Below are 25783 nucleotides of genomic sequence, written 5' to 3'. Positions count from 1 at the left end.
TCATTCTGTAGAAAAGGGGTTGGGGGCCTCACATATAAATTGGCTGAGAGGAGGTGCAATTTGCTCAGGAACACCCAGCAAGTCCAAAGAAGGAGATGTATGGCATAGTGTTTTGAATGAGACATCCCCCAATTAAGTCTCCTGCATTTGAATACGTGGTCTCCAGTTGGTGGCTGTTTGGGGAGGATTAGGCCTTGCTGGAAGGTGGGTTTTGAGGTTTCAAAAGATTTGTGCTATTTTGAGTTAGCTGCCTCTGCTTCCTATTTGTGGCTTGGGATATGAGCTCTCAGCTGTTCGGTGCCGTGGCTTCTGCTTGGTCCTCATAGACTCTAGCCCTCTGTAACAATAAGTACAAATAAGTTCTTCCTTCTATAAGTCATCTTGATCATGGTGTTTTATCGTGGCACTACATATGGGATACAGAGAAAAAGTAAGAGAGCTAGGTGGTGTCGAGACTGCGAGAGCCTTGAGTTTGGGGCAAGTTTCAAGACAGTGAAACTCTATTCATTTGTCTGGGTTTTATACTGGGGGGGGGGGGTAAGATTGTCAAAATAAGCCCATTGCTATGCCCTGTGCAATAGATACCAGCAACCTAGCATCTAGTGTCCTGTGACCAAGCAGGAATACCTTTGCTGCAAGACTTTTTAGGATCCTGAAGCAAGCCAATGTACACTGTAAGTCCAGACAGAAGCAAGAACAGGTGGGGCCCAAAAGTTAGCAGAAGGTGAGGCTGCCCATACCTAGTGGCCTCGGAGACCCAGACTGGGATGCCTGCCCAGACTCCTCCCAACTTCCCACACTAGCCTTGGGTCTCCTTCATCTCCCTAGTGAAGAGCCCTATGGAGGAGGGGTAAGGGCCTATGGGAGCCATAGGTGGCAGTGAGTATGTGCAACATCTTTGGAGTGTTTACTATTAGCCAAGAGGTGGACTACAGCCTCCCAACTGGGTTCCACCATAGCTGTAGGTGATCTGAGGACCAGGATTTGGGTGCAGCCATTTGTTATTGAGGAGGTTTTATGGAGCCCTCCCCAGTCTATCAAAGGCCCATTGTTGCTACTTTTTCTCATCTTCCTTGCTTTCTTCCATCAAGTATCATATAGAACTCATCATGTCTCTGTCACCTAGCCCCCAAGTCCCTCCTATATTTGAGCCTACCTGCTGATGGCCACCTCAGTTCACATTCAACAAAAAGTGAAGACTCTGAATTTCTTGGTATGTCTTCTTAATGCCACATCAACATATCACTATGTCAAATGATTCCATCAAATGGGTTCTCTCCATCACAAGAGGGAGGCCTCTAATCCTGCCCCAACACACACACACACACACACATACACACACACACACACACACACACACACACACACGTGTGCACACACACATGCACATCCATATACATACACTCAAGAGCATTCACATTAAAGGGTTAGTCAAATCCAAGGAGGAATGCCACACCTTAATCCTTTTTCATGAGCACTTCACTAATCCCAACAGTAGCCACATGCTACATCTCAAGTACCACAGTACTTGCAGGCTGTAGCCACAAAGGCTCACAAAGCAGAAATTTACCGAGGTTTTCACTTCAAGTAGGACCTGTCTTAACTTGGGTCCTTAGCTTAGCCTGATTTTCCCTAGCACAACTGCTAACAATTACTTTCAGTGCTCTGAGCGGCACAGAAATTGAAAGAAAAAAATATCCAGGTATCCTCTCAGCACCCACCCTGCTACTCATTGTCCAAACATATGTTTTATTCAGAGCAGTACCATGAACCCCACCTCATTGGACTGTTTTGTAAGGGAATAGCCTGCTACCATATAATGAGAGGACCCTATAATAATGTGAGGCCCAGGGACTCTTGATCCTGCCTTTTGTCTCCAACACATTATGGGGTGAGTGCAAGTTTCTTCAGTGGAAAGTTATCTTTGAAATGCCTTCCAGAGACTCCCAATGGAAGGCCTCACCCTCCCTGGGGAGCAGAAAGAGCATGAGATGGGGGTTGGTGGGGGACAGGGGAGGGAGAGAGACCTGGGATTGAATGTAAAACAGGCTTGTTTGAAATTCAAATTTTAAAAAAATTATAAAAAAGAAAAGAAAAGCCTTCCAGTCCCTAACCACATGGTCTTACACATCTACAGCTAATAATGAATAGTGTCACTTTGGGAGGAGGGGATTACCTTCTAGGCTGTGAAAGTTGAAAACATAGGCTGATAATAACTTTGTATTGATTTGGAGCACAGTGATTCAAGGCTAAGTGAATTGCTAGACTACTACTTTAGTATGCTTTAAATGATGAAAAATGAATAATCTGGGAAATTCTTATCCCCCCAAAAGTGCCTCTGAGTACATATCTTCTCTTTAATCTTTGTAACCAAATGACATTTTGTCACTTATTCAAAGAGAGTAGGTCAGGATGTTCTGTTTGAGTCCCCCTCTGTGTTTCCAGTGGTCAGGATCTGTACCGGGCATTCCAGGATCTTGGCCTCTTATTCAATGAGATAAAAGTCCACACAGGCTGCAAAGTAGCAGGGAAATTATATATAAAACAAAGCAATAGAAAAGATTGGAATCAGAAAACAACAAGACACATTAAAAATACTCAAGGATTAGTCTTGGTGGCTTCCTTTTATAGGGTTCAACAGAAGGATCTTGGCTACTAGGGTTTGGATCATTCTTTGATTGACAGATTAACTCATTTCTTTACTATGTATGCTCTTCCCATAATGCATCTGACTTTAATCATACACACACTCAATTATGCATAAGCATAAGATGATAAATAAGGTACTCTCCCAAAAGTTTCACATGAGTATTCAGTTTTGCCATTATTTCCCATATACCCGAATTCAGTTCAAGCTGCACCAACCCATTACTGGGTGATTTGCTTCTACTTTTAAAAGCTGGTATATGTTTATCTCAACGTGGGGTTCAGGTATTGCCAGCAAATTGCTAGACACATTGTTAGGACAGGGCTGTTTGCAAACAGTACTTGCAGGTAAGAGTCTCAGCGAGGACGTGTTTAGCTCAAGCCAAGTCCAAAGTTGCTAAACTTTGCTGGCCTATCTCATTAGGATACTTGCAGTTCTCAGTCAAAGGGCCTGGGGAAAATAGGTGGTAAAGCTGAATGGAGGTCACTTCTCTCTCAATATCTGTACCTGAGTCCCTGGGAGAGGTTTGAGCACTGAGAAAGACTCTCGTGTGGGCTTTACTCAGCTGCTTGGGATGATCAGATAGTATCAGCTACCCTTGGACACTTTGGACCTCATGCTATATTCTGTTCTGCTTCTATAACTGATAGATGCCAGTGAGGCTTATGTGAGGGGGTTGAGGAATGAGTGTGAACCCAGAGTCCTGAGAAACCTTGTGGAACTAACCAAAGTTAACTAAGCCATGTCATTTGTTGAAAACAGTTAAATTGGGAGGTGGGGGAGATTAATGGGGTTCATCCATAAAAAGCTGGTGGGACCTCTGTTCCTGCACCAGTGATTTTTGGTTTAATGCCAACATTTAGAGTCCAAGAAGGGAAAGAATTTGGAGGGTATATTTGAGTCCCTTGAGTGGTCAGGTAACATCACCTATGGACATTAGAGCTTCATGCTTCTCAGCCCTAATTAATTATAGATTATTCAACCAGAATCAACAGAATGGCTGAGAACCCATAGGTCATTAAACACCAGGTGTCTCAGACCTCCATGGAGGGTGACCTTTGTTGGTGTGTGGAGGCCAGTGGCTCTTGGAAGCCCATGAGCTATTTTCAAGGTCTTTCTGATGTTAGGCCAGAAAATCATCAAGTGTCCCCTTTGTTTCTCTCTCTGAATGGCCAACATGTTAAGTCCCAGGAACAAATCAAATCCCAATTGTGAATTTCTAGGTCATAAGAGGCCATGGATTAATCAGACTATTTACAAAACTCTGTCAACACACGCCAGAGGGAACAGGACAGCTGATGCCAGTGACATTTTGTGGATTTCTTGTAGCATGTTTTGACCATCCTTTTCTTATTAAACATTCAAATCCTCGTCACATCCTCTAACACGGGGTTCTGCTGTCTGCTCACCCGCTGAGGCCCGGTAATCCAAGACACATGCCTGGAGCCACACAGAGCTGAATGTCCCTGGGGTCCCATTCCAGCACAGCAAGCACACCACATAGACACATAGCAGGCACTCCTTGTGCCAATGCCCCAGAGCATGCACTGTGAGACTCTCTCCTGAGACTCAGTCCCTCAGCCCTGGCTTTCCCTGCAGAGCTACCTTGCCATGTCTTCCACAAAGAAGGTCTGATACTAAAAGGACTTTGTGATATTAGCATAGCAGAACCCACTCTAATGATCAAGGTATAGGGTCAAAACAAAGATTTCTCCCTGTGATGTGTAATCTTTGCTGCCAACTTGACTAGATTTGAAATCACCTAAAAGGATGATGAGGCACATTACTAGTTTGTCTATCAGAGTGCTTCCACAGGAGACATGCCCTGAATGTGGGTGATGCCATCTCAGGGGCTAAAGTCCAGAAGGAATAATAGGAGGACAGGAGAAAGCCAGCCAAGCAGCAGCATGCCCTTCTGGTTGGCCATGAAGTGGGCGGCTATTTTCCACTACATATTCCCATGACTGTAATGTGCTGCCCAGGTACATGGGACCAATCAAATCTGGACGGATGGATGGATGGGTAGATGGATGGATGGATGGAACTATTTGAAACCATAAGCCAAAACAAGTTCTCTCTCTTCCAAGTTGTTTCTGATAGGTATGTGGTTATAACAGTGAAACTAATACATCCACTTCCAACAGAGGAAAGGGGTGCTTGCTGGTCAAATCTGTTGCCTGGTGTTGGGCCTTGACCTCAACTCTAATGCCCCAGTTCACCAACTATACTTTGTTCACCTCCTCTCTTTGGACTCCATACAATCAGTTTGGTAAAGCTGTAACTCTGACTGTAAAAGGCCCATGCTGACAACATCCTTCTTGTCCTGTGATGATCCCCAGGTTCCAGGACTCAGTAGCACTGTGCTAGAGCTGGCTTCAGTAGATTCTAATAGCTGATGAATATATATTCAGGAATGTTGTCAGGCCTTTAAAGCTGGTATTTCAAGATTGCCTGTGGGTGAATATATTTATTCCAAGGAAATTGGCAAACAAGAACCACAAATAAAGGCTTTCTCTACCCCCTCCACCAGGGAAATGGTCTAGTAGCTTGCCAGCAAGAAGTCCTCTCAGGACTCCTAGTTACATAGGACATAAGTCTATATTGATAGGCCTAAGCAGAGATGGACTGTTAGGAAAAGTAGTCCATGGATAGTATACAGAACCCACAAGAAGTCTGTAGAGATAGAATCATGAAATAGGCTTGAGCCCAAGGCAGCAAGGCAGAAGACACCACAGAATCCAGCACCATCCAGTAGACACCTCAGATCCACTACCATCAGGCACATGACCCTCTCAGCATACCCCTCTTTAGTCAGAGAAAATCCCAAGTCATTCTTCCTTCTTGGCCTCCCTTGACCCAGTTCTGGAGAGAAACCTTTGACTGACAGGCTTTAAGTCACAGGCCTGTAATCCCCAGTAGTTAGCATCACAGAAAATAACTCTGTTGTCTTTCCTCTCTAGCAGAAGGCTGAGAACACTTCTGATTGTCCTGAACTGACAAAGTACTGAAAGCCTCATTACAGGAAAAACTCAACTCAAGTCTGCTGCCTACAGAGCTGATGGGCCCTGGAATGAAAACAAAAGCCTCCTCTCTCAAATATTTTTCCCACAAGCACAAAAGTTTTCTCTGCAGCTCATCCACATGGCAATAACTTTACAGCTAAAATCTTTTAAGTGAGTAGATTCCTCTCAGAATCATTCGAGATCTCCCTGATCTCCTCAGCCCCAATGGCATCTCAATCACACACACACACACACACACACACACACACACACACACACACACACACCCTGAGTGGGGAACTGACATTTCCCTCTGACCCTCTCGATTTGGTTCAACTGAGAAAGTGGGGGTAACTCTTAATCATATGCATTGGTGTAGGACTTAAGCATGGATAATACAGAACAGCAGGTAACCTGAAAAATCTTTCCATGTGGCTCCAGGATATAACATATGAGTCATTAATTATACAAAAGAATTCGAATTGCCTATGTAAATTGTGACCACAGGATGGATGGTCACAATGCTGCCACAGTCCTTGACTACATCTACATCTATATAAACAATAAACTCAATGGTAGTATCTGGGTAGGTTTTTTTTTTTTTTTTCAGTATACTGACTGTGCAACTACATATGAGGCTGTTCAAGGACATCTGAGTAGGGAAGGAAGATGGCTAGAAAGAAACAATAAGTAAAAAAAATCACACAGAATTGATATTGGTTGTAGGAAAGGACAGTGTGTGGTATAATATATAAAATATAAATAAACAAATAGTATACAAATAGCTATAAAATGCACCTCGACATTCATTCCCATCCACACTAATTTCCATAAGGAATCACAGAAATACCAATAAAGGTCTTGGTGTTTAATTATGTTTATGAAAAACAGAAAGCTCAAGGTTGTTTGATTATCTTGGGTTGGGCTGGTAGGCAGAAGGAGGAGCTGTGTGTGAACAAATAGGTGGGAAGAAACTGATGTGGTCCCTAGCCTGCTGAGCCCAGCGGGGCTAATGGAAAGAAGCACGTGGCCTGCTATGCTCCCCAGAAGGCATGTTCCCTTATAACATGGGAAAGGAACTTACACAATAACAAGGACCTGATGCAGGAAGACTTTGGTCTCTAAGTGATCCCACGTTTGCAGCCTGGGGTTGATTTTGATCAGAAAAAGGGAGGCAAAATACTACAAACTCTCTGCCTTCAAGGCCACAGCTACAGGCTTGCCTAGGGTTCCTGATCATCTCCAGAAAGGCAGAGGCCCAAAGCATCCAGGCTTAGAGCATCAGCAAGCCTTCTATGATCCACTATGAGGCCCATCTGTTTCAGAAAGGGACACGCTGTTTCCTAGGCTCTTGGTCTACTGGAAGCAAGCTGGACTCGAATTCTAGTGAGTGTAGAAACAAACCGTGAGCTTAGAGCTAGAGTCCTCCCTCAGCATTCCAGGAAGGGACTTCACAGGGTTTGAACATACAAAGATGAAACAGGAACTTAATTGAAGGAAACACAGGAGTATGTTTTTCTTTAATATAGCAGTATGAAAGGACTTTCGAAGCATAACACAAAGCCTCAATATCCAGAAAATATGAGATAGTTCAATTCATTACATTTCCGTATAAAGAAGAAAAATATACCCCCATTGGTTATATATATATATATATATATGTATGTATGTATGTATGTATATATATATATATATATATTTAAAGCAAAATCTTTGAAAAGACAGACTCAAGATTTAGAGCACAGGAAGATTAGATTAGTCTCTGTAATACTGCTGAAGCTCATTAGCATTTGAGAGGTCGCCTGGCAGGGGTCAGACCTTTGTTACTTAGCTTAGAGTGTAGCTGAGGGCTATCTGAAGGGCATGTTACCTGTAGAACAATTTCAAAAACAGGGAGGAACAGAGAAATGGCTGAGCTGGATATGCATACATCTCACTAGCAAAATTATCCACTAGATAATTGACATCTTCACACGAGTGGGGAGAATGAGTGGAAGGGAGTCATGGTGACACAAAGACATCAACCAATGATGTGTTGTCACTGAGCAATAAAAAACACAGAGAAGGAAAATGCCCTGTCAAAGAAGTACCAAGAAATCCACAGGGGGAAAAAGAGAGCAACAATGCAATACAATACTGGGGAGAGGAGATGAATAGACTCATGGAGAAAGAGATTAAAAAACACACATGCAATGCATATATACACATGAAAGATTCAAAGAGCCTCATTACATAAGAATCTAAATTAATGCCACAATGAAATATCATCACTCAGCTGGCTGGCAAGAGTCAACAATCTTGCTTCCATACTGCTGGTGCAGATGTGGGCATTTTTATGCACTGCCTGGAAGACAACTCAGATTTTATGAAGGACAATGAAGCAACAGGTATCAAGACTCTGTAGCCTTCAAATTATTATCTGGAATACCTAAGGCAACATTGCTCTTCCAAAAGCAAAAGACTAACATCACCCCCAAAGGGACATCAATAAAGAGATGACCTAAATTAAAGCATGGTACAGAGACCTAGGTAAGAACCAAATAAATAAAATAAAACTGGCAAAAAAATTCAAGTAAATTATTTCTACTGGTATTTTGCTATACTCGTAGATTTGTGCCTGTCCAGTCATCATCAGAGAGGCTTCCTTTGGTAGTAGATGAGGGTGGGTACAGAGATACACAGTCAGACAGTATTCATTTATTTTTCTTTTATGTGTATCAGTGTTTCCTTGAATGTATGCCTGTGTATCACATACATAAATGGAGCCCAGAGACTGGGAAAGGATACTAGATGAGTGTGAGCCACAATATGGGTTCTGAGAATTGAACCCAGGTCCTTTTCAAGTGCTCTTAACCACTGAGCCATCTCTTCAGTCCCCACAGCCAGACATTGTGCCGAGAGTGTGTCTAAATTAGAGGTCTCCATCTGATCCCTCCCCTCAGGGGACACCAAAGAAGATGAGAAGGAAAGATTGTAGGAGTCAGAGGGGATGGAAGACACCAGGAGAACATGGGCCACTGAATCAACTAAGCATGCCCTATATGGGCTCACAGAGACTGAAGCAGCATGTACAGGTCTATACCATAGCCTCTGAGTATGTTATGGCTGTTAGTTTGGTGTTCTTGTGGGACTCCTAACTGAGGGAGTGAGTGTGTCCCTGAATCTTTTGCCCTCTCTTGGGACTCTTTTCCTCTTGGGTTGTCTTTTCCAGTTTGGATAAGAGGGATTTTGCCTTGTTTTATTGTATCTTGTTTTGTTGTGTTTGGTTGTTGTCTCTTGGAGGCCTGCTCCTTTCTGAAGGGAAATGGAAAGGGGTGAAGCTAGAGAACAGGGAAGATAGGGAGAGGAGTGGAGGGAGGTGAAACTGTGGTCCAGATGTATTGTATGAAAGAAGAATCTATTTTCAATAATTTAAAAAAATTCATGGTACAATGACAAGTTACAGAACTGTTACTATATTTAGGCAGCTCTGTGTATCCAAATATGGAATGATCCTCAAGATGTGCAATAGAAAATGTGACACAAATTTTCCATATAGAATGCTAGCATAACCTTGAAGAAATAGATTATACATTGAGAAATGCACAGGCTCCTTTCAGAGATTCAAATAAGACATTGGTAACACTGAATTGCCTTTGGAGAAAGAAACTGGGAGAGTGGACATGGAATAGCAGTGGGGAACTTTTCACTGCATAGCATGGCTTTCTGTGCCCTTTAGATTTTGTGTAATGTATATTCATTAATAAAACTAAAGTCTGATTCTGATTTAGTCAGGTAGGCTTCAGAATCCTGGGGTGGGGGGCGGGTCAAAGCTTACACTTATAAGACCTAGACCATCCACAGCTCCCTCCATCCACCAATCAAGCGTAAATCTAGCTGCCCTGTGTCTAGGTTGAATGAAACAGATCTTTGTCTTCACTGGTTCTGACTTGCCCCAGGTGGATGAGGGAAATGGGAGAAGGCTCTTGCATCCTTTCAGAAACAGGGTGTGTAACTGTGGCTAGGCATTTTCCTGATAGTGCAACAGCCAGTTTTCTCCCATGAAGCTAGCCCAGCCCTACCCAGAGAAGTCATCCATGCAGAAGAGAAAAAAAAAATGGGCAAAGCTGGGTTGTTATGTGTATTAGTCAGGGTTCTCTAGACCAGCTGTTTTCTAGCAGTGGGTCATAGCTTCTTTGGGAGTCAAATGACCCTTTCACAGGGGTCACATATAAGGTATCCTGCACATCAGATATTTATATTACAATTCATAACTTTCAAAATTACAGTTATGAAGTAGCAACAAAATAATTTCATGGTTGGGGGTCACTGCAACATGAGGAACTGTATTAAAGGGTTGAAGTATTAGGAAGATTGAGAACCACTCAGTGCTCTAGAGGAACAAAACCAATAGAATAAATTTATTTTTAAAAGAATGTTAGTAGTTTGGCTTATACAATATTCCCTGACTGTCTCATCCAAGTCATACCAAGATCCCAGTCTCTGTTCAGTCCATGAGGTCCACTACCTCAGTAGTTCCAATCTGATACTGAGGGCCTGGAGGATTTCTAGAAGCCACTGGTCTTCATTCCAAATTGAAAACATGAATAAGTCAGCTCCAATATTGGTAGAGGAATAAGCAAGTAGCAACAGAGTAGATGGGTTTAAGAGTGAGAGTGAAACCAAGCAAACAAAAATTTTTAAAAAGTTGTCATTCTTCCATATTATTTTATCTGAGTATCTACCAGGGGTGATGCCCACATTTAGGGTGGCTCTTCCCACATCAGTTAGGGCAATCCCTAGAGATGCACCTACAAACCAACCTGATCAAGATAACCCATCCTTTAGGCTTTCTTTCCAGGTGGATTCTAGATTGTGTTAAAATTAACTATCACCTCAGATGAGTAACCTCAATGTTCTAAAAGATGCTAGAAAGTATCTCAAGGCAGTTGTGAATATGGGCTCCACATACTTCCTTCATCCACCCCAGTTTCTTCCTTTTACTTAGTTCTGCTACCAAAAACAAAAAACAAACAAAAAATACAAAAAACTGCCCAACTGGAAATCTAGTGCACTATAAAGGCCTGTAAGGGCCATGAGGATAAGCCAGGTAGATCACCTGTCCCTCCTTCCCTCACTCAGTGTGGAATTTTTGAACTAAATGTGTGGTGGGATCCCGTTGCTCTAAAGGAACAGAAGATGTGGAGGTTGGTTTGGGAAAGGACTATTTTTAGAACTGAAACACTTCATAGAGAGAAAGCCTTGTGGGCCATCAAAATGATGGATCTGAGTACCCAGACTCCAAAATAAACACATTAAAACAAGTGCAAAGAGAGATCTAAGGCAGGGATGAGACTGGCTGGCCAACTACAGAACAAGACCTCTCTCTCTCTCTGAAACAATCTTATTTTACATATCAATCCTCCTCCCCTCTCCCTCCCATCCTTCCCATGCCCCCCACTGACCCACCCAACCCCCCATCCAATCCCCAAGGATAATGAAGCCATCCATGGGGGGGGGGTCATCAAAGTTTGTCACATCATTTGGAGGAGGGCCTAGACCCTCCTACTGTATCTAGGCTGAAATAGTATCCCTCCATAGGGAATGGGCTCCCAAAGTCCATTTGTGCACTAGGGAAAAATACTGGCTCCACTGTCAGAGATCCCATAGACTTCCCTCCTAACTGGCACCCACATTCAAAGGTCTTGGTTTGGTTCAATGCTGGTTCCCCAGCTTTATGACTGGGGTCCCTGTGCTCTTCCTAGGTCAGGTCAGCTGTTTCTGTAGGTTTCTCTAGCATAGTCTTGACTCCTTTGCTCATCGCTCCTCCCTCTCTACTACTGGATTCCAAGAGTTCTGCTCAGTGCTTATCTGTGGGTGCCTGCTTCTGCTTCCATCAGCTATTAGTTGAAGGCTCTAGGATGGCATATAAGGTAGTCATGGATCTCATTATAGGGGAAGGGCATTTAAGATAGCCTCTCCACTACTACTTAGATTCTTAGTTGGGGTCATTTTTATGAATCTCTGAACATTTTCCTAGTGCCAGATTTCTCTTTAAACCTATACTGGCTCCCTCTATTAAGGTTATCTTTTTTCTTGCTCTCCTCTATTCCTCCCCTGACTCAGTCTTCCTGATTCCTCTTGTTCTCCCCTCCTCTTCTCACCTTCTTTTTCTTACCTCCCTCCCTTTCCCCCCCCCCCCCCGTGTTCCCAATTTGTTCAGGAATTCTTGTCTCTTTCCCCTTCTTCAAGGGACCATGTATTTCTCTCTTAGGGTCCTCCTTATTTCCTGGCTTCTCTGGTAGTGTGGATTGTAGGCTGGTGATCCTTTGCTCTATGTCTAATATCCATATATGAGTAAGTATATACCATACTTGTCTTTCTGTGACTGGGTTACCTCACTCAGGATGGTCTCTTCCAGTTTCATCCATTTGCCTGTAAATTTCAAGATTCCATTGGGTTTTTTTTCCCCACTGATTAATACTCTATTGTGTAAATGTACCATATTTTCTCCGTCCATTCTTCAGTTGAAGGGCATCTAGGTTGCTTCCAGGTTCTGGCTATTACAAACAACACTGGTATGAACATAGTTGAACAGATGTCCTTGTTGAATGAATGTCCTGCAACACTCTTATAATGTAGAGTCAATCAGAAAGCTGAGGGAAGAATTTGCATGTCTTAATGGTCAGAGCATCGGTTTCAAAGCTCCAATGTGAAGGACCCCTGAGTCCATGGCCCCCTGACAGCTCATGTCTAGCTGTTGTGGCTAGTGTTGAAACCATCCTTCCACCCAAGTAGAATTGGTAGAAATTGACCTGTAAAGAAAATAAACCATAATGAAACTGCTGGAACTGACCATCTATTAATGGGAAGCCTTGGTTCCAGAGGCCCACACTGGAGACCTCAAGCTGTCTTGGAAAAGAAAGTAGCAGAATGCAAGACGCTGGCAGAGATAGGAGCATCAGTCACTACCTGAGAATCAGAAGGGGCCACTGAAAGAAATCACAAAGTGTATGGCAACCACAAAGGCAGCCACTTCATGGCTCTGGATGGAAGGTTCATCTATGTGGGCATACACGAATGAATGTGTATATGGACATATACATGTGACAACCTACACATGAGTAATCACTGCTTTGGGCTTGTCTGGCTCCTGACATTGCTTCCAGGAGCATGGGGTGCAGTCAGAGAGAAGAAGCAGGGAAGTGACATACTCCTGTCTTAGTACACTTTCACAGTGACTCCTTCCAGACTTATGTCCTCACTTCCACTATCAGACCTTCTTGCACACATGTGGTCTCTCCCACTCTGTCCCATTTATCTCTGCACTACAAGTAGTTATAAACCTGCAAAACAGAGTTTACAGGGGCCATGACAAGTATCATGAATGTTTCAAGCATGCGGCTCTGGGGACTAGCAACTAGAGAGTGTGTGGCCATCAAACACACTCAAGCTCAGATTTGTAATAAACACTATGCTGACAAAATAAAGCATACCACATGTATACTCTGCAGGCTCTGAGTTCAGCAGGGCTGGTTAAAATGGATAGTAAAGTTCAGAAGACTAGAACGGAAACAATAGCTTCATATCACAATAGTTAATAACTACAGAATTCTCTGGAGAGAGGAGGAAGGGAAAGCAAGAGACTTTGCAACCATTTCAGGAAGATAATGCTATCCTGCACTTTATGTGAAGAAACATATGCATAGAGATGTTGCTGAGTAGCTTCTCCAACTTCATGCTTGTAAGAAGTACGAGTCAGAGAGATAATTAACTGAGTTTGTTCATAGGCTAGTACTAAAATAGACAGTTTGTGGATTCAAAGGCTACAAGGGAACCAGCTCTGTTATATAAGGGTATGGTCAATAATAGCCCTGGATGTGTCTCTACAAAGTAAGCAAGAAATCCCTACTTGTGTTCAAGGATGCCACATCCCTCTAGACAGTGAGTCCCTGTGAATAAATGCTTTGTTTTCCCCACAGGGCTGGCTTGGTGATTATCTGAGTAACAACTCTGTCCTCTGCTTTTCTCCATGCAGATGGACACAGTGAGCAATGAAAGCCAATGTCTTTCTGATTTTACAGCCAAGACTTTGGCCTGACTTGGGCAAAGTCCCTAAGGCATGAGGTCATTGCTTAGAGTAGGATTAGACTACAGAAGACAATCATTTGGGCTCCTCTGGTCCTACAATGCCTACTGAAAAAAACAAAACAAAACAAACAAACAAACAAAAAAAAAAAAAAACAGAATATCAAGGCCTGACTCAGACAGTGGGATTGTTATAACAGAATGCATGAACTATACATGCATGGCTTACACAACGAACATTGATCACAGTTCTGAGGCTGAGAACTCCAGGATCGACTGAGGCACCAGCAAATTCTGTGTCTGGTGAGGCATTGATGGCCTTTTCCTGGTTTATAGATTGTAACCTTCCTGCTGTATCTTCACACTGATGGAAGCATAGGGAGACTCTAGTCTCTTCTTCCTACCTTAGAGGCTTCACCTTCATGGCTTCGTTTAAGCCTAGTTACCCCTAAATATCATGGTACAGAAGAAATGGAGCTTCACCATTTGAACTCTGGGAGAACACATTCAGTCTGAAACAGCACTGAGAGAGGAATACAGCCCACCAGCTGCTGGACACGGCATCTTGAAGCAGCATCCCATGCTTATCACACCCGCTCAGGACAACTTCCCTTCCTTTCTCTCTGGCCACCTGCTTGCTGGCTAAAGGCTTGCTCTGTAATTCTGGGGAACCTCAATTCTCTCTTCCAAGTCTCCATTCCCAGACCATTGCGTAGCCTGAGCCTTCACACCCATTCTTTGGGGAGAGTGAGACTTTGAGCGCAAGCCAGAGGGTAACTGGAAACTCTTTGCTCCTGTGGTTCCCAGGTTCACCCACTGAGGACCTACATATTCTAGCTTGTTATTGTATTCATTTGCTAAAAGCCAAGTCAGTGTCTTGAACCTGAGAAACACTGAACTTGTTTGGTACTTGGAGCTCCAGGGTGTGAAACTGAAAGTTAATCCCATCCTCCTGCACTAGAGAGACAGAGGGCTCAGAAACTAGAGAAGCTGCTTCACAAAGCACACAGCTGGCCCTGGATGTCTTCCCAGCTCTGCCGGAGAAAAAGGGAGAGCCATTCCACAAGGACCACAACCAAAGGATTGCAGCCAGAGGAATCCTGTAGCCCTGGATCCCTGTCAGTCCTAAGTATAGGTACCCAGACTGGACAAAAATGTCTGGTGGCACTCAGTCTCTCCAATGAGATTAATTAGGACCATATTAAGCCAAGTGATCAGAAGTGATCAGATAGCCAGGTATCTACTTCTATTCAAGAAGTTACTCCAATCAGATGGCTACAATTAATTCTTATGAATCTAGGTATTGGCTGAGCTCCGTCAGACAGTTCTCCTTCTAGTCCCTACAGGTAGGCAGTGACTAAGACAGGGGATATCCTGAAACTTCCTCATGTGTCCACTGGTTAAAGGACCTGGGGCCTTTACTTGTGCCTATCCCAAGCACCTCCCAACATCCCCTCTCTATGTGTGGACCAGGCTTCCTTTCTTTGGTCATTATTAAGGTTATGCTCTATGTTGGGATACACAAGACTGGAGAGGTGATTGTGTCCCATGTCCCCCCAGTATGGTCTCACTCAATAAACTGTGCTCCAAAATAGGAGCTAGCAGGAGGAGAAAAGAGGGAGGGCTTGAGTCCATTTCAGTACAGAGAGTAGACAACGACAGCTCCTACAGGCCTGAACTTGGTTGTGCTGGTGCCAGCTTCAGAGCCACTGTTCTTCCATGGCTCTGCCAATAAGGGGCTCATTTTGTCACTGTTTGTTCTATTCTCCCATGATGCCAAACTGAAGAAAAGCAGGTGATGAAAGTGGTATGAGGAGCTCAGAGCATAAACAGACAGGGAATATCAGGGTGAACTAGCTTCCCCTTCCCCTGTTAAATATTTGTTCTTCCCATGGAAGCTCAAATTTGATTTTAGGAGTGGCTGAGCAGGCCAGCCACTCTGTATTTGGCATACAGGGTATAGAACCAGCACAGGCATGCTTTGAAGATATCCAGGGGCTGATAGGGCCATGGATAAATAAATATACACATATATACACGTGCACACACACACACACACACACACACACACACTTATTATGAGCCGTCTAAGAGAATCTAACCTTGGCCGGGTAGTGGTGGCAAACACCTTTCATCCCAGCACTCGGGAGGCAGAGACAGGCAGATCTCTGTGAGTTTGATCCTGGTCTACAAGAGCTAGTTCCTGGACAGCCTCCAAAGCCACAAAGAACCCCTGTCTCAAAGGAGAGAGAGAGAGAAAGAGAGAGAGAGAGAGAGAGAGAGAGAGAGAGAGAGAGAGAGAGAGAGAGAGAGAAAGAGAGAGAATGAACCTAAGCTCACCCAAGAAGACCAAAGCACATGAGCTGGCCCCAAGCTAAGAAGTAAACCAAGGTCATATGGAGTTAGAATTAGAATCAAGCAAATATTCCATCAAGAGCACCATGAGGAAGATATGAAGTGCTCAGCCTTCATTGGACTCCAACCATGTGTTTGAAATCAAAATTGATTTCTGCCTAAATAGTGGTAATCCCAGGAAAGATTATGTGGTACCTACCATGTGTTAACCACTGTGTTGAGCATTTTCTGTGCATGTTTCTCTTAATTCTCTTAAGATCCCTGCAAGGGGTTCTTGGCCTCATTTTATAGATGGGGAAAGGGAAGCTGAGAAACAACAGTGTGCTCATTAGTCAATAATGAAGTGATGGAGATGAGCAGCAGAAACAACAGTGTGCTCACAGTCAACAATCAAGTGATGGAGATGAGCAGCAGAAACAACAATGTGCTCACAGTCAACAATCAAGTGATGGGGATGAGCAGCAGAAACAACAATGTGCTCACAGTTAACAATAAAGTGATGGGGATGAGCATCAGAAACAACAGTGTGCTTATAGTCAACAATCAAGTGATGGAGATGAGCAGCAGTTCCCGAAGGCACTCCATGTGAGGGTCACTGCTGTTTTATATCTGCTGCACTGCAGCTACACCAAATCCTATTGTTGTCTCGGAAGCTGCTGCCTCACTGTTGAAGTCGCACCCAGGGAATCTTTGGAGTCCAGCCACTACCACCTCAACCACCTCCATGTAGAGAGACAATGTTGTGTTAAATAAGTCTCTACCCCTTTAATTTACCAATAGAGACTTAGGAGCCAGATGCTGGGGTGAAAACCTGCTAGCTCAGAGAGGCAGGGAAAACAGCCAGCCGACCTTCCTCCTTTGCCAACATTAACAGAAACAGCTTCTCTTCCACCTCCCCAAACTGAAAAGGACCACTGTTAATAATCATGCATCTGTACTGGGGTTCTGACAGGATACATCCTCAGCTGCAGTCACTAAGAGCACCACCTGTGTATATTCACTATGTTCCCCTTTAAAAGGGCCTGCCCACCTCCCATCCTCCTCTTGCTCTCTCTCTCTCTCTCTCTCTCTCTCTCTCTCTCCCTCTCTCCCTCTCTCCCTCTCTCCCTCTCTCCCTCTCTCCCTCCCTCCCTCCCTCCCTCCTCCCTCCCCCTCCCTCCCTTCCCTTTCTCCCCCCTTTCCTCTCTCCTGCTGCTCCTATCCCCAGAGGCCAGGCCCCCTCTCCCTTTTTAAATAATCCCTTTGCCTAATAAGAAACCCCTCTGCTTGAACCCTGTCACATGGCCTATTTCTCTCTCATGCCACTTTTCTTAAATTACAACCACCAAACTCAAAGTCCCTCCCTACTACTTCCTGTCCATCTGTCTTTTTTAACTCCTTCTTGCTCTCTACTGCTACTTCCTGTCCCCTGCTTGCTTGCTCCACCTCTTGACCTATGGCTCATTTTGTTTATTCCTGTTTACAATAAATAGAAAGCTCTTGTATTAAGGGTGTGAAGTAGGGCTGGGCCACACCACAGCTAGAGGCAAGATTTTCCAGTAAATAATGTGTCTCAGGTTTCACAGTGTGATCAAATATCCTGCAACAGATAACAGTGAGCCTGTGGTGCTGGTGTACTTTCTTTCTTCCCCAGGAGTAAATAAGGCTAAGTGTGATTTGCTAATCTTGATTGTCAACTTGCCTCTAACCTAATCAACAAAAAACAAAGCTGCTGGCCACTCCTGCTAGGGATTGTCTTAATCATTTCATTTAGTTGAGCTGAGCTACAGCTTCTAGCAATAGCCAAAATAGTAGTAGTTGCTACTAGCACAACATTGAGGAAAGAAGACTTTGTGTTTGGCCTGATCATTCTCGCTCTTGTTGGCAAATTCATCTCTGCTGTTGCTGAGGCTGGGTTCCAATATAGCCTGAAAATCAGCAACTTTGTAGGAATATATATATATATATATATATATATATATATATATATATATGAATGATTTATTTATCATATATTCTTTCTATCAATTCCATCCCTTTAGTGAACCATAACTAATACACTAAGTGGCTTTCTTAGGGCCAAACAGAGCTGGTGAGTATAGAGTAAGGATTTGAGACTGTTCTATTCCCCCATTTCAAGCTCTTTCCCATTGTTCCAAGGGAACATGAGAAGTAAAAGTTGTGGGGGGTGGTAGTCTTCTTCAACTCAGACTAAACTAGTGCAAAGCTGAGAAGGGAATGCAAAGCAGAGCTCAGCATCCCTAGAGCAGTGAAGGAGAAAGTAGATCATTAAGAGGGGTGAAGGGCAGCATGGGAAGTGAGGCTAATCATATGCCAGTTCTCACTTTAAAACAAAAATTGCCTTGCCATTGTCTACAAGGACATACCCTGAAGGGGGAGTAGGGCAGGTACTCTTAGGAGCTAAACACCTGTTTTCCTTACCCTTTTCTTCCATCTGCAATCTGGCCTGGCACATGTCTCCTGTTCCCAGGGCTATTTTAAAAGGGCCTCTTCCTAGCTATCTGGGTCCAAAGAAAACATTCATTTGATTACAGAAAGAGGAGCATCTGCTTGCCTGGATTTGTGGGAGAGCCCATAATCCCTGCATTTTACCTCCTATTAGCCTTCTTCTCCAGGAAAGAAATGTCCTGCTCTTTAAAGTTGAGGCCATAAAACTGTGACAGCTCTCCTGCAAACAGAGCTGAGTCCGGAACATGAAACAGCTCCTCAGATAAAATATACAACTCAGGTGTGGGAGTGAAGGGCTGGGGGTCTTAAAACTCAAATCAGTCGCTAGTAACGTTTTGTTTGATGGCTCTAGCCAGGCAGTTCCCTACTGTAGAGCATCACTAATTCCAAAATTTTGAACATATTTCCCATTAGCCCTTTATTTGAAATTTTATGCTTCCCCTCATAAAGTCTTGCAGCAGATTAATGTGCTTTGGGATGTTTATTTATAAGTACAGCTGGTCTCCCTTCAAGTTGTTTTCATTGTTGAGTTGCCTGAGTGTGCCCTTTGTGTAGCAGCAAAAGGGTGGTTCTGTAACCTGGCAACCAATGTTATCTCCAAGAGATGAGGAGGCTGTGTACAGATGGGGGTAGGAGTGATGGAGTCTACTGGAGTCTCTAAAGCTTGCTATTCAGTGAGGTACTTGAAGCTTCCTTTTGCTGGTCCACCATGCACATCTGGAGGGAGACATGTATAAATGACAAGAACAAAGAAGCCCTGAACCAGCCTTCTGAAACTTCCAGAGAAACCTATCCTGTGAATTCTTCTCTTCTAGAGGGAACCACCCTGGCTTCACTCAGGAAGGAGCTTGTCTTTGAGCTGAAAAGGAGAATCAAATTCTAATCAGGGTTTCCAGTACAATTCTTATGTCAAATGAACTAACATCTCTTCTTTTGTTAGATATCTGGTAATCAAAGGTCTTGGTAAATCTAACTCTGTCCCATTCTTTTCTCTAACCATATTTTCCATTATTTTTATACTAAAGATGAAAAAAATCTCATTAAATTTTAAGAGTAGGCCTTCATCAGGTTCATATGTGTATACATACATGTGAATGTGAACAGGTGTGAGCCAATTTATTAAAGGCTATCAAACTGAATATCTCCATTGCACAATTAACTCTTAAGTCTCGTGCATTATAGGAAATTTCTTCTATACCAAAACTGATAAATATTTCGCTAGCCTATTATCTGGAGATAACACTACCTACTCTTTGATTGTTAGAAAGTTCTGCTATCTCTTGGGCTCTCTTTAAATCTTTTAACAGGGCTACTGCTACACTTATGGAGCCACACACCCTGCTTACTCATGAGGTTTGAAAGGTCAGGACTGGTTCCACAAACCATTTTTTTCCACAGTTGCTGTGTAAGAATCCAGATAAATGTTTGCAAGTTACATATTCATCTTCTTCATCTTAACTGAAGTGATGCCTTCTCGGTCAGTAAAACCAATACTTAATGGTGCTTGTCCAACATACCAGCCACTAAACACTTTTATTCTCCTAAAAGAATATCTTGGGTCTGGGGAGATGGCTCAGTTATAAAACGCTTGCTTGTAAACAGGAAGATCAGGGTTTGGCACTCAAAGACCCATAGAGAAGATAGGAGCAGGGCTGGTGGTGGGATAGAGGTAGTAGGATGCCTTGAGCTCATTGGCCAACCAGCCTAGTTCTGAGTTCTGAGTTCTGAGTTCAGGGAGAGACCATATCTCAAAAAAAAAAAAAAAAAAAAAAAAAAAATGGAGACTAATTGGGGAGGGAATCTGATATCAACCTCTAGCCTCCATGCACACATGTACATACGCGCTCACACACAAACATGTGTGTACATATATCATGTACACACAAGACAACCTTTGAGCTTACATGGCTGGGTGTCATTAAAAAATACCTATCAGTCATATGTCTTTCAGTTGCACAGACATTATCTGAAGATGTTGAAACCAAAGAAAGGAGACTCTTTTATACAAAGCAACAATAAATGGGAATTTATCTTGCTCTTGATCTCAAAGTGGTTTGGTGATATGCAAAAGTGTGAGAGAATATGACTCAGTGATTGAAGATTTAAAATAATTTATATAGGGTGTGGTAAGGTAAGTACCCTCCCTGACACTTTATTCTCCATAAGCCTTGGCCCTTTCCATTGCCATTGGTTCTCAAAGTCTCTCTGGTTGTGAAGAAATTCTGGCCAGCTTCTAAAACCCAACATAGCAAAAGAAAGTAAGACTAAAGGCAACTATGGTCATTTAAGAGTTTCAGGACACTTAAGAGAAAAGATGTGCAGTTGTTGGCATAAATAACTTCTTTCAAATACTAAAGATTGTAGCAAAGATGTAAACCTAGAAACTAAGAGTTCCCATTTTATCCAAGATGATACAAGATTTACCCAGCATGCAGCTGTGGACAGGGTCTTATCACACTTTGAGGCACCCAGGGAATCAAGTCAGTATTACATTGCCCAGAAGATGTCCTGATATATATATACAACATTGCCTCCATATGATTCCACCCACATGATTAAGATCATGTGTTTAAAATTGACCAGCTTATAGACTGTAATTGCTGAAAGAGGGGAGGCCTCTAGACTGAGAGTCGTGGCATACACTTTTAATCTAGATACTCCAGAGAGAGAACAAGTGGATCTTTTTGAGTATCAGGCCAGCAGGGCTATATAGGAGATGTGTGTGTGTGTGTGTGTGTGTGTGTGAGAGAGAGAGAGAGAGAGAGAGAGAGAGAGAGGAAGAGAGAGAGAGAGAGAGCAGGCCTCTACAGGAGAAGTCTGGGAACATATCTGGGTTATTTCCTATATTGAACGTCATTCCAGGCAAAACCAAGGAGATACTAGATCAAAAAGTGCCTACTGTCACTTCCAATGGACAAAGATGACTCCAAAATAAAAAGGTTGTCTAAGAAACAAAGGAGAATAGAGAGGTGCAGCATGGGCAGTAGGAAAAGAGGGATCTGAGAATCCTTTGTTCATCTATCAGCAGCATATTTGCAGAGAAGAAGCACAGATGCACTGTGTCAAACTGTTGGGGCTTTGCAAAAGATTTGGCACATGGCAAGAGACCTAGACTTTCCATGGTTAGGCTAATTTCCACAATGCTGGGCTCCATACCTAAGAACCAGTCACAGCCATCTAAAAGGACCACTGCTTTTCTCTCCCAGAATGCACCATGTTCACACATGGTCCTCCCATCCTAGGCAGCACTCTCAGAATCCTTGGCTCTGACTTCAAGTGAGATGGACCCAGGAAGACTTCTTCTAGATGCACAATGCAAGGCCTGGCCCCTTCCTTCTGAAAAGAAAGAAATTGCTCTCATTCTCCCTCTCCCCCTCCAGTGTTAGAAACTTCACTCTTTTCTACCTGGCTCCAAATCATAACCTACTGAGCAAGAACCTATCTCTACAAGTAAGTAAAAACCCAACCCACCCTCCTCAGATAAGGAAGAGGCTTCCTCAATGCTGTTTGTGATGGTTAATCTTGATTTGATTGCCACTGTTTGCATTTACCAGCCTGGGAGATCAGTGAGCCACACCTCTGAGTGTGTCTGTGTTTCAGAAAAGATTCAGTGGCTGAGAATCCATATGGCATTAAAGTGGGCAAAGAAGGGAGCCATGTTCAGGTATTCTCTCTCTCTCTCTCTCTCTCTCTCTCTCTCTCTCTCTCTCTCTCTCTCTCTCTCCCTCTCCTTCTCTTTCTCCCTCCCTCCCTCCCCCCTCTCTGTCCCTCCCTCTCTCTCTTTCTCTTTGTCTACTCTTCATGTTGTGAGCTGTTAAGCTCCACCCATCCCCAACTGTGATGGACTAAAACCTCTGAAACTCAATCAAAATAAATCTTCCTTCCTTTTAAATTGTTTATGATAGGTAGGCATCTGTCACCGGAACAAAAAAAGTCACTGATACATTGGGACTCAGAATAAAAAATGCTTCTTGGAGGTAGAATTCCTCCCTTTCAAGCCTGTAAACTTTCTTTGTTTAGATTGTTTTGTTGTATGATGCTGGCTACATGCTCATCTAGTCAGGAAGACCCAGAGGCTCAGAAGAGGAGGACATGCACATAGGTGTCCCCCCTACATACACACACCACTCAGTTCAGTGTGTCCTAATAACAATTAGAGTCCTCCAACTTCTGTAGGAGAATTGATTCTCTTGCTGAGTGGAGCTAGTTTATGGATCTTAGCTCTTTTCATTGGCATCATTCTTAAAACTAAGTGTTTTCCCACAAAAAGAATCTGATAGCCTATGCAGGGTCTCCATGAGTGGTGATGGTGGTGGTGGTGATGATGATGATATATCTAGGGAACATATATATATATAGAATAGGTATCGTGGCTGGAACTATCAAAAAAAAAAAAAAGCAGGCTTCAAACATCACAAGATCAGATATATTCTGTGTGATTTACTCAGGCCATGTTTTAGAGGTTGGTATGTAAGACCAAGAACAAGACGTATGTCCTTCTGGAGCTGGATAAATAGCCCAAAGCTCCCTAGAAGTGACCTAGCAATACTTTGTCCTACACAGGCCCAACCATCTGGATGTCTGTGTCCTCTAAAAAGTCCAGTATTCCAAGCAATGCAACCATGGTAGTAGCACTGTCTTCTAAGAGTAGTTCCTCATCTAGGGATCAGAAGCCTACCAGATGCCAGGGTGTGTGATCATGACCTGTTCTGTGTAGTTAACTTTTAAAAAGCTGTTTGTGGCACAGTTTAACAAGACTGTAAGATTCTACTTTAGCTTACTTCCTTTTTTCCAAAATTTCCAAAGCACCTATTACATTATCTCTTTGACTATGTTCAGACCATCAGATTCATCACTCCATCCACACAGACCTTTCTTAATTATCATTGAATAATTTACAGCAATTAATGGGATGTGGAGAATAATGTCCTCAGAGGACAGTGGGGACACAATGAGATCATTAATGAGAAGACCTTTGTAAAAGTCACATGTTGGGTGAGCTGAAAGTGATATGATGGGTCTTACCAGAACCCAGTCCCTGTGATCTGAATCACACAGGGCAATACCCTTTCTTGATATGCAAATCCTGTCTAAAGAAGGCTGCTGGGGGAAGGGTGCACCAACCCTATGGAACCCTGAGAAAACTGTCACACCTCCCTTACTGGAGCTGATACCCACCTGCCTGGTGGAGGATTCCAGAGCTGACAAAAGTAAAGCTACTTCTGATTACTTTGCGCCTCACATTCTATAACCTGTTGATCTTGCTGTGGCCAATGATTCCCTGGAAAATGTGAAGTATACTTTGGGTCTTCAAATACAGCCTGGCAGTCCTTTTATGAGGGCTCCCCGGGGCCTAAGTAGGATGTAAAGCATTCATCCATGTGCACACACTCACAGGGTGGGCAACAGAGAGGACCAATAGCACTTCCTTTGCAGGTTCTGGGTTGCGAAAAGGTGAACAAAACTGTACGAATTCTACAGTTCATGTTTCACTTTAGATTAGAAGAAAAACCACAGTAAAATAAACCGTGTCAATCAGGCCTGCTGTGTAAACAAGTGGCTAATGGTAAGTCATGAGACAGTTCACATTTTTTTGTGGAGTGGCCAATGACAAAGATCCAAAACCAAACCTTCTCTTTCACGGCTATTTGGAAAAGGAACAAGGAGAGCTTTTGTTTTCCCTCTGGGAGCTGCAACAGCTAGTCCCTGACTCCCTGAACAGGCTCTCCCAGCAATAAGCCTATGGTTCTACCTCCTAGAAGTGGCCCTGGAGACCAGCAACTGCCTGCAGTAGGCTGGGGTAAGGACCCCATCCATAGAGGCAGGACTAGAGTTGCCTCCTCAGGGCCCTGTCAACCCAGAAGGTACCTCTGTACAAATGAGAAAAAGGTGCACTTATCATCACTAGGGTGAGACTGCAATTGGCAGGAAGTCAATGCCTTCTGAAAATTAGAAAAAGGTGCCCCTACCTCCACATCATTTGTCTTCAAAACCTCTTCTGTCAAGTGTCAAATAGGCTTTGCAGACAATGTGGTCCCTTGCACAACAACTCGATTGTGCCATTGAAACACAAAGTCAGCCACAAACAACACTCAACAAATTGGCATAGCATGTTACAAAATGGCTTTATCTGCTGAGCTGGCAGACCTGATTGGTCTCCTCGACCATAGATTAGCGACCACTGCTTTGAAAAGAGGCAGAGCCAAGGCTAGCCTTTGACCACAGGCTTAAAGCTCGTCCTTGTCCTTGTCCACCCCTTAGACTGGAATACTCTTGTATGTAAATCACACAGCCCTATCTATGGTGGTAATCCTGCCCTCAAGCACCCAAGTTACCAGTGACCAAAAAGGACAATGTCTTCAGACCTAGGATGGAAAACCCAGTGAGTCTCAGCATCCTTTATCCACTATTCATCCTGGAGTTGTGTAATCAGAAGGCTAGTCCTACAGACCAAAGTCATCTCCCATGAGACTGAGTAAGCCCAAATTTGCAAATTGCACTGAACCCAGCCTGGAAAGCTAGAGCTTTCTGTTACATGAAGAGATAAGGAGAAGGTCTGTGAAGACAGGAAATCCAACAGAGCCAAATTGCAGGCTTCTGAAATGAGCAAAGCTGCCTGTCTCCTGGGGCCTTTTCCTTTTGGGCAATATGCCTATTAACCAATGAATAATTAGTTGGAGGGGAAGATGAAGAAAGAAAAGAGTTATTTCTGGTCATTTTTCAGCTTTGTTCCCCTATCCAGCCATCCAATTATAATTAAAATATGGTGGTAGTTTCACACAAACCATAAACAACTCACAAGCTTATATTACAAGTCAACTATGGAAAGCCCATGTCTCACTGTACCAAGCAGCAGCAGCCACAGTAGGACCCAGGAACACTGGTCTGATGTTAAGTGAAATCCTCTGTTACATTACTCACCCCTGCTTTGACCTTCATAAATATCAAAACCTTACCATCCTACACACCGACATTTCTTCCTGTCATCTAATGAGGCCACATTTTGCTGGAATGTCACTTGTCATTTACGACTCTAAGAGAGACATATCATTTTAATGAAGCTCCTAATTTGGGCCGAGTAATGAAATTGTGCACAAGATCACAACGCACGTGCTGCTGGCCTGGAGACAGCCAAGACCCTGGATTGAGCTCAGCCTTTGTGGGATCACACTTAAAATATGAAAGACAACTGAGGGAGGCTGGCATTCCTGCGTCAGTAGCAGATGCTGGACAATGTCACTCTAAATTCAATTATCTAGAAGAA

At 43.4% G+C, this 25783-nt stretch overlaps 1 protein-coding gene across 1 annotated transcript in view; it reads left to right on the top strand.

Moving 5' to 3' along the window:
• The first annotated feature begins 16417 nt into the window (after positions 1-16417).
• The window catches only part of LOC127220144 (lipid droplet-associated hydrolase-like), a 171796-nt gene continuing 162430 nt past the window's right edge, over positions 16418-25783 (top strand). Inside the window, 1 exon segment of the mRNA XM_051181876.1 lies at positions 16418-16656. Coding sequence (XP_051037833.1) covers positions 16418-16656 — 239 coding nt within the window.

Source organism: Phodopus roborovskii, unplaced genomic scaffold, assembly GCF_943737965.1.
Source record: "Phodopus roborovskii unplaced genomic scaffold, PHOROB, whole genome shotgun sequence".
NCBI lineage: Eukaryota > Metazoa > Chordata > Mammalia > Rodentia > Cricetidae > Phodopus > Phodopus roborovskii.
This window is presented reverse-complemented; position numbering and strand designations above follow the sequence as displayed.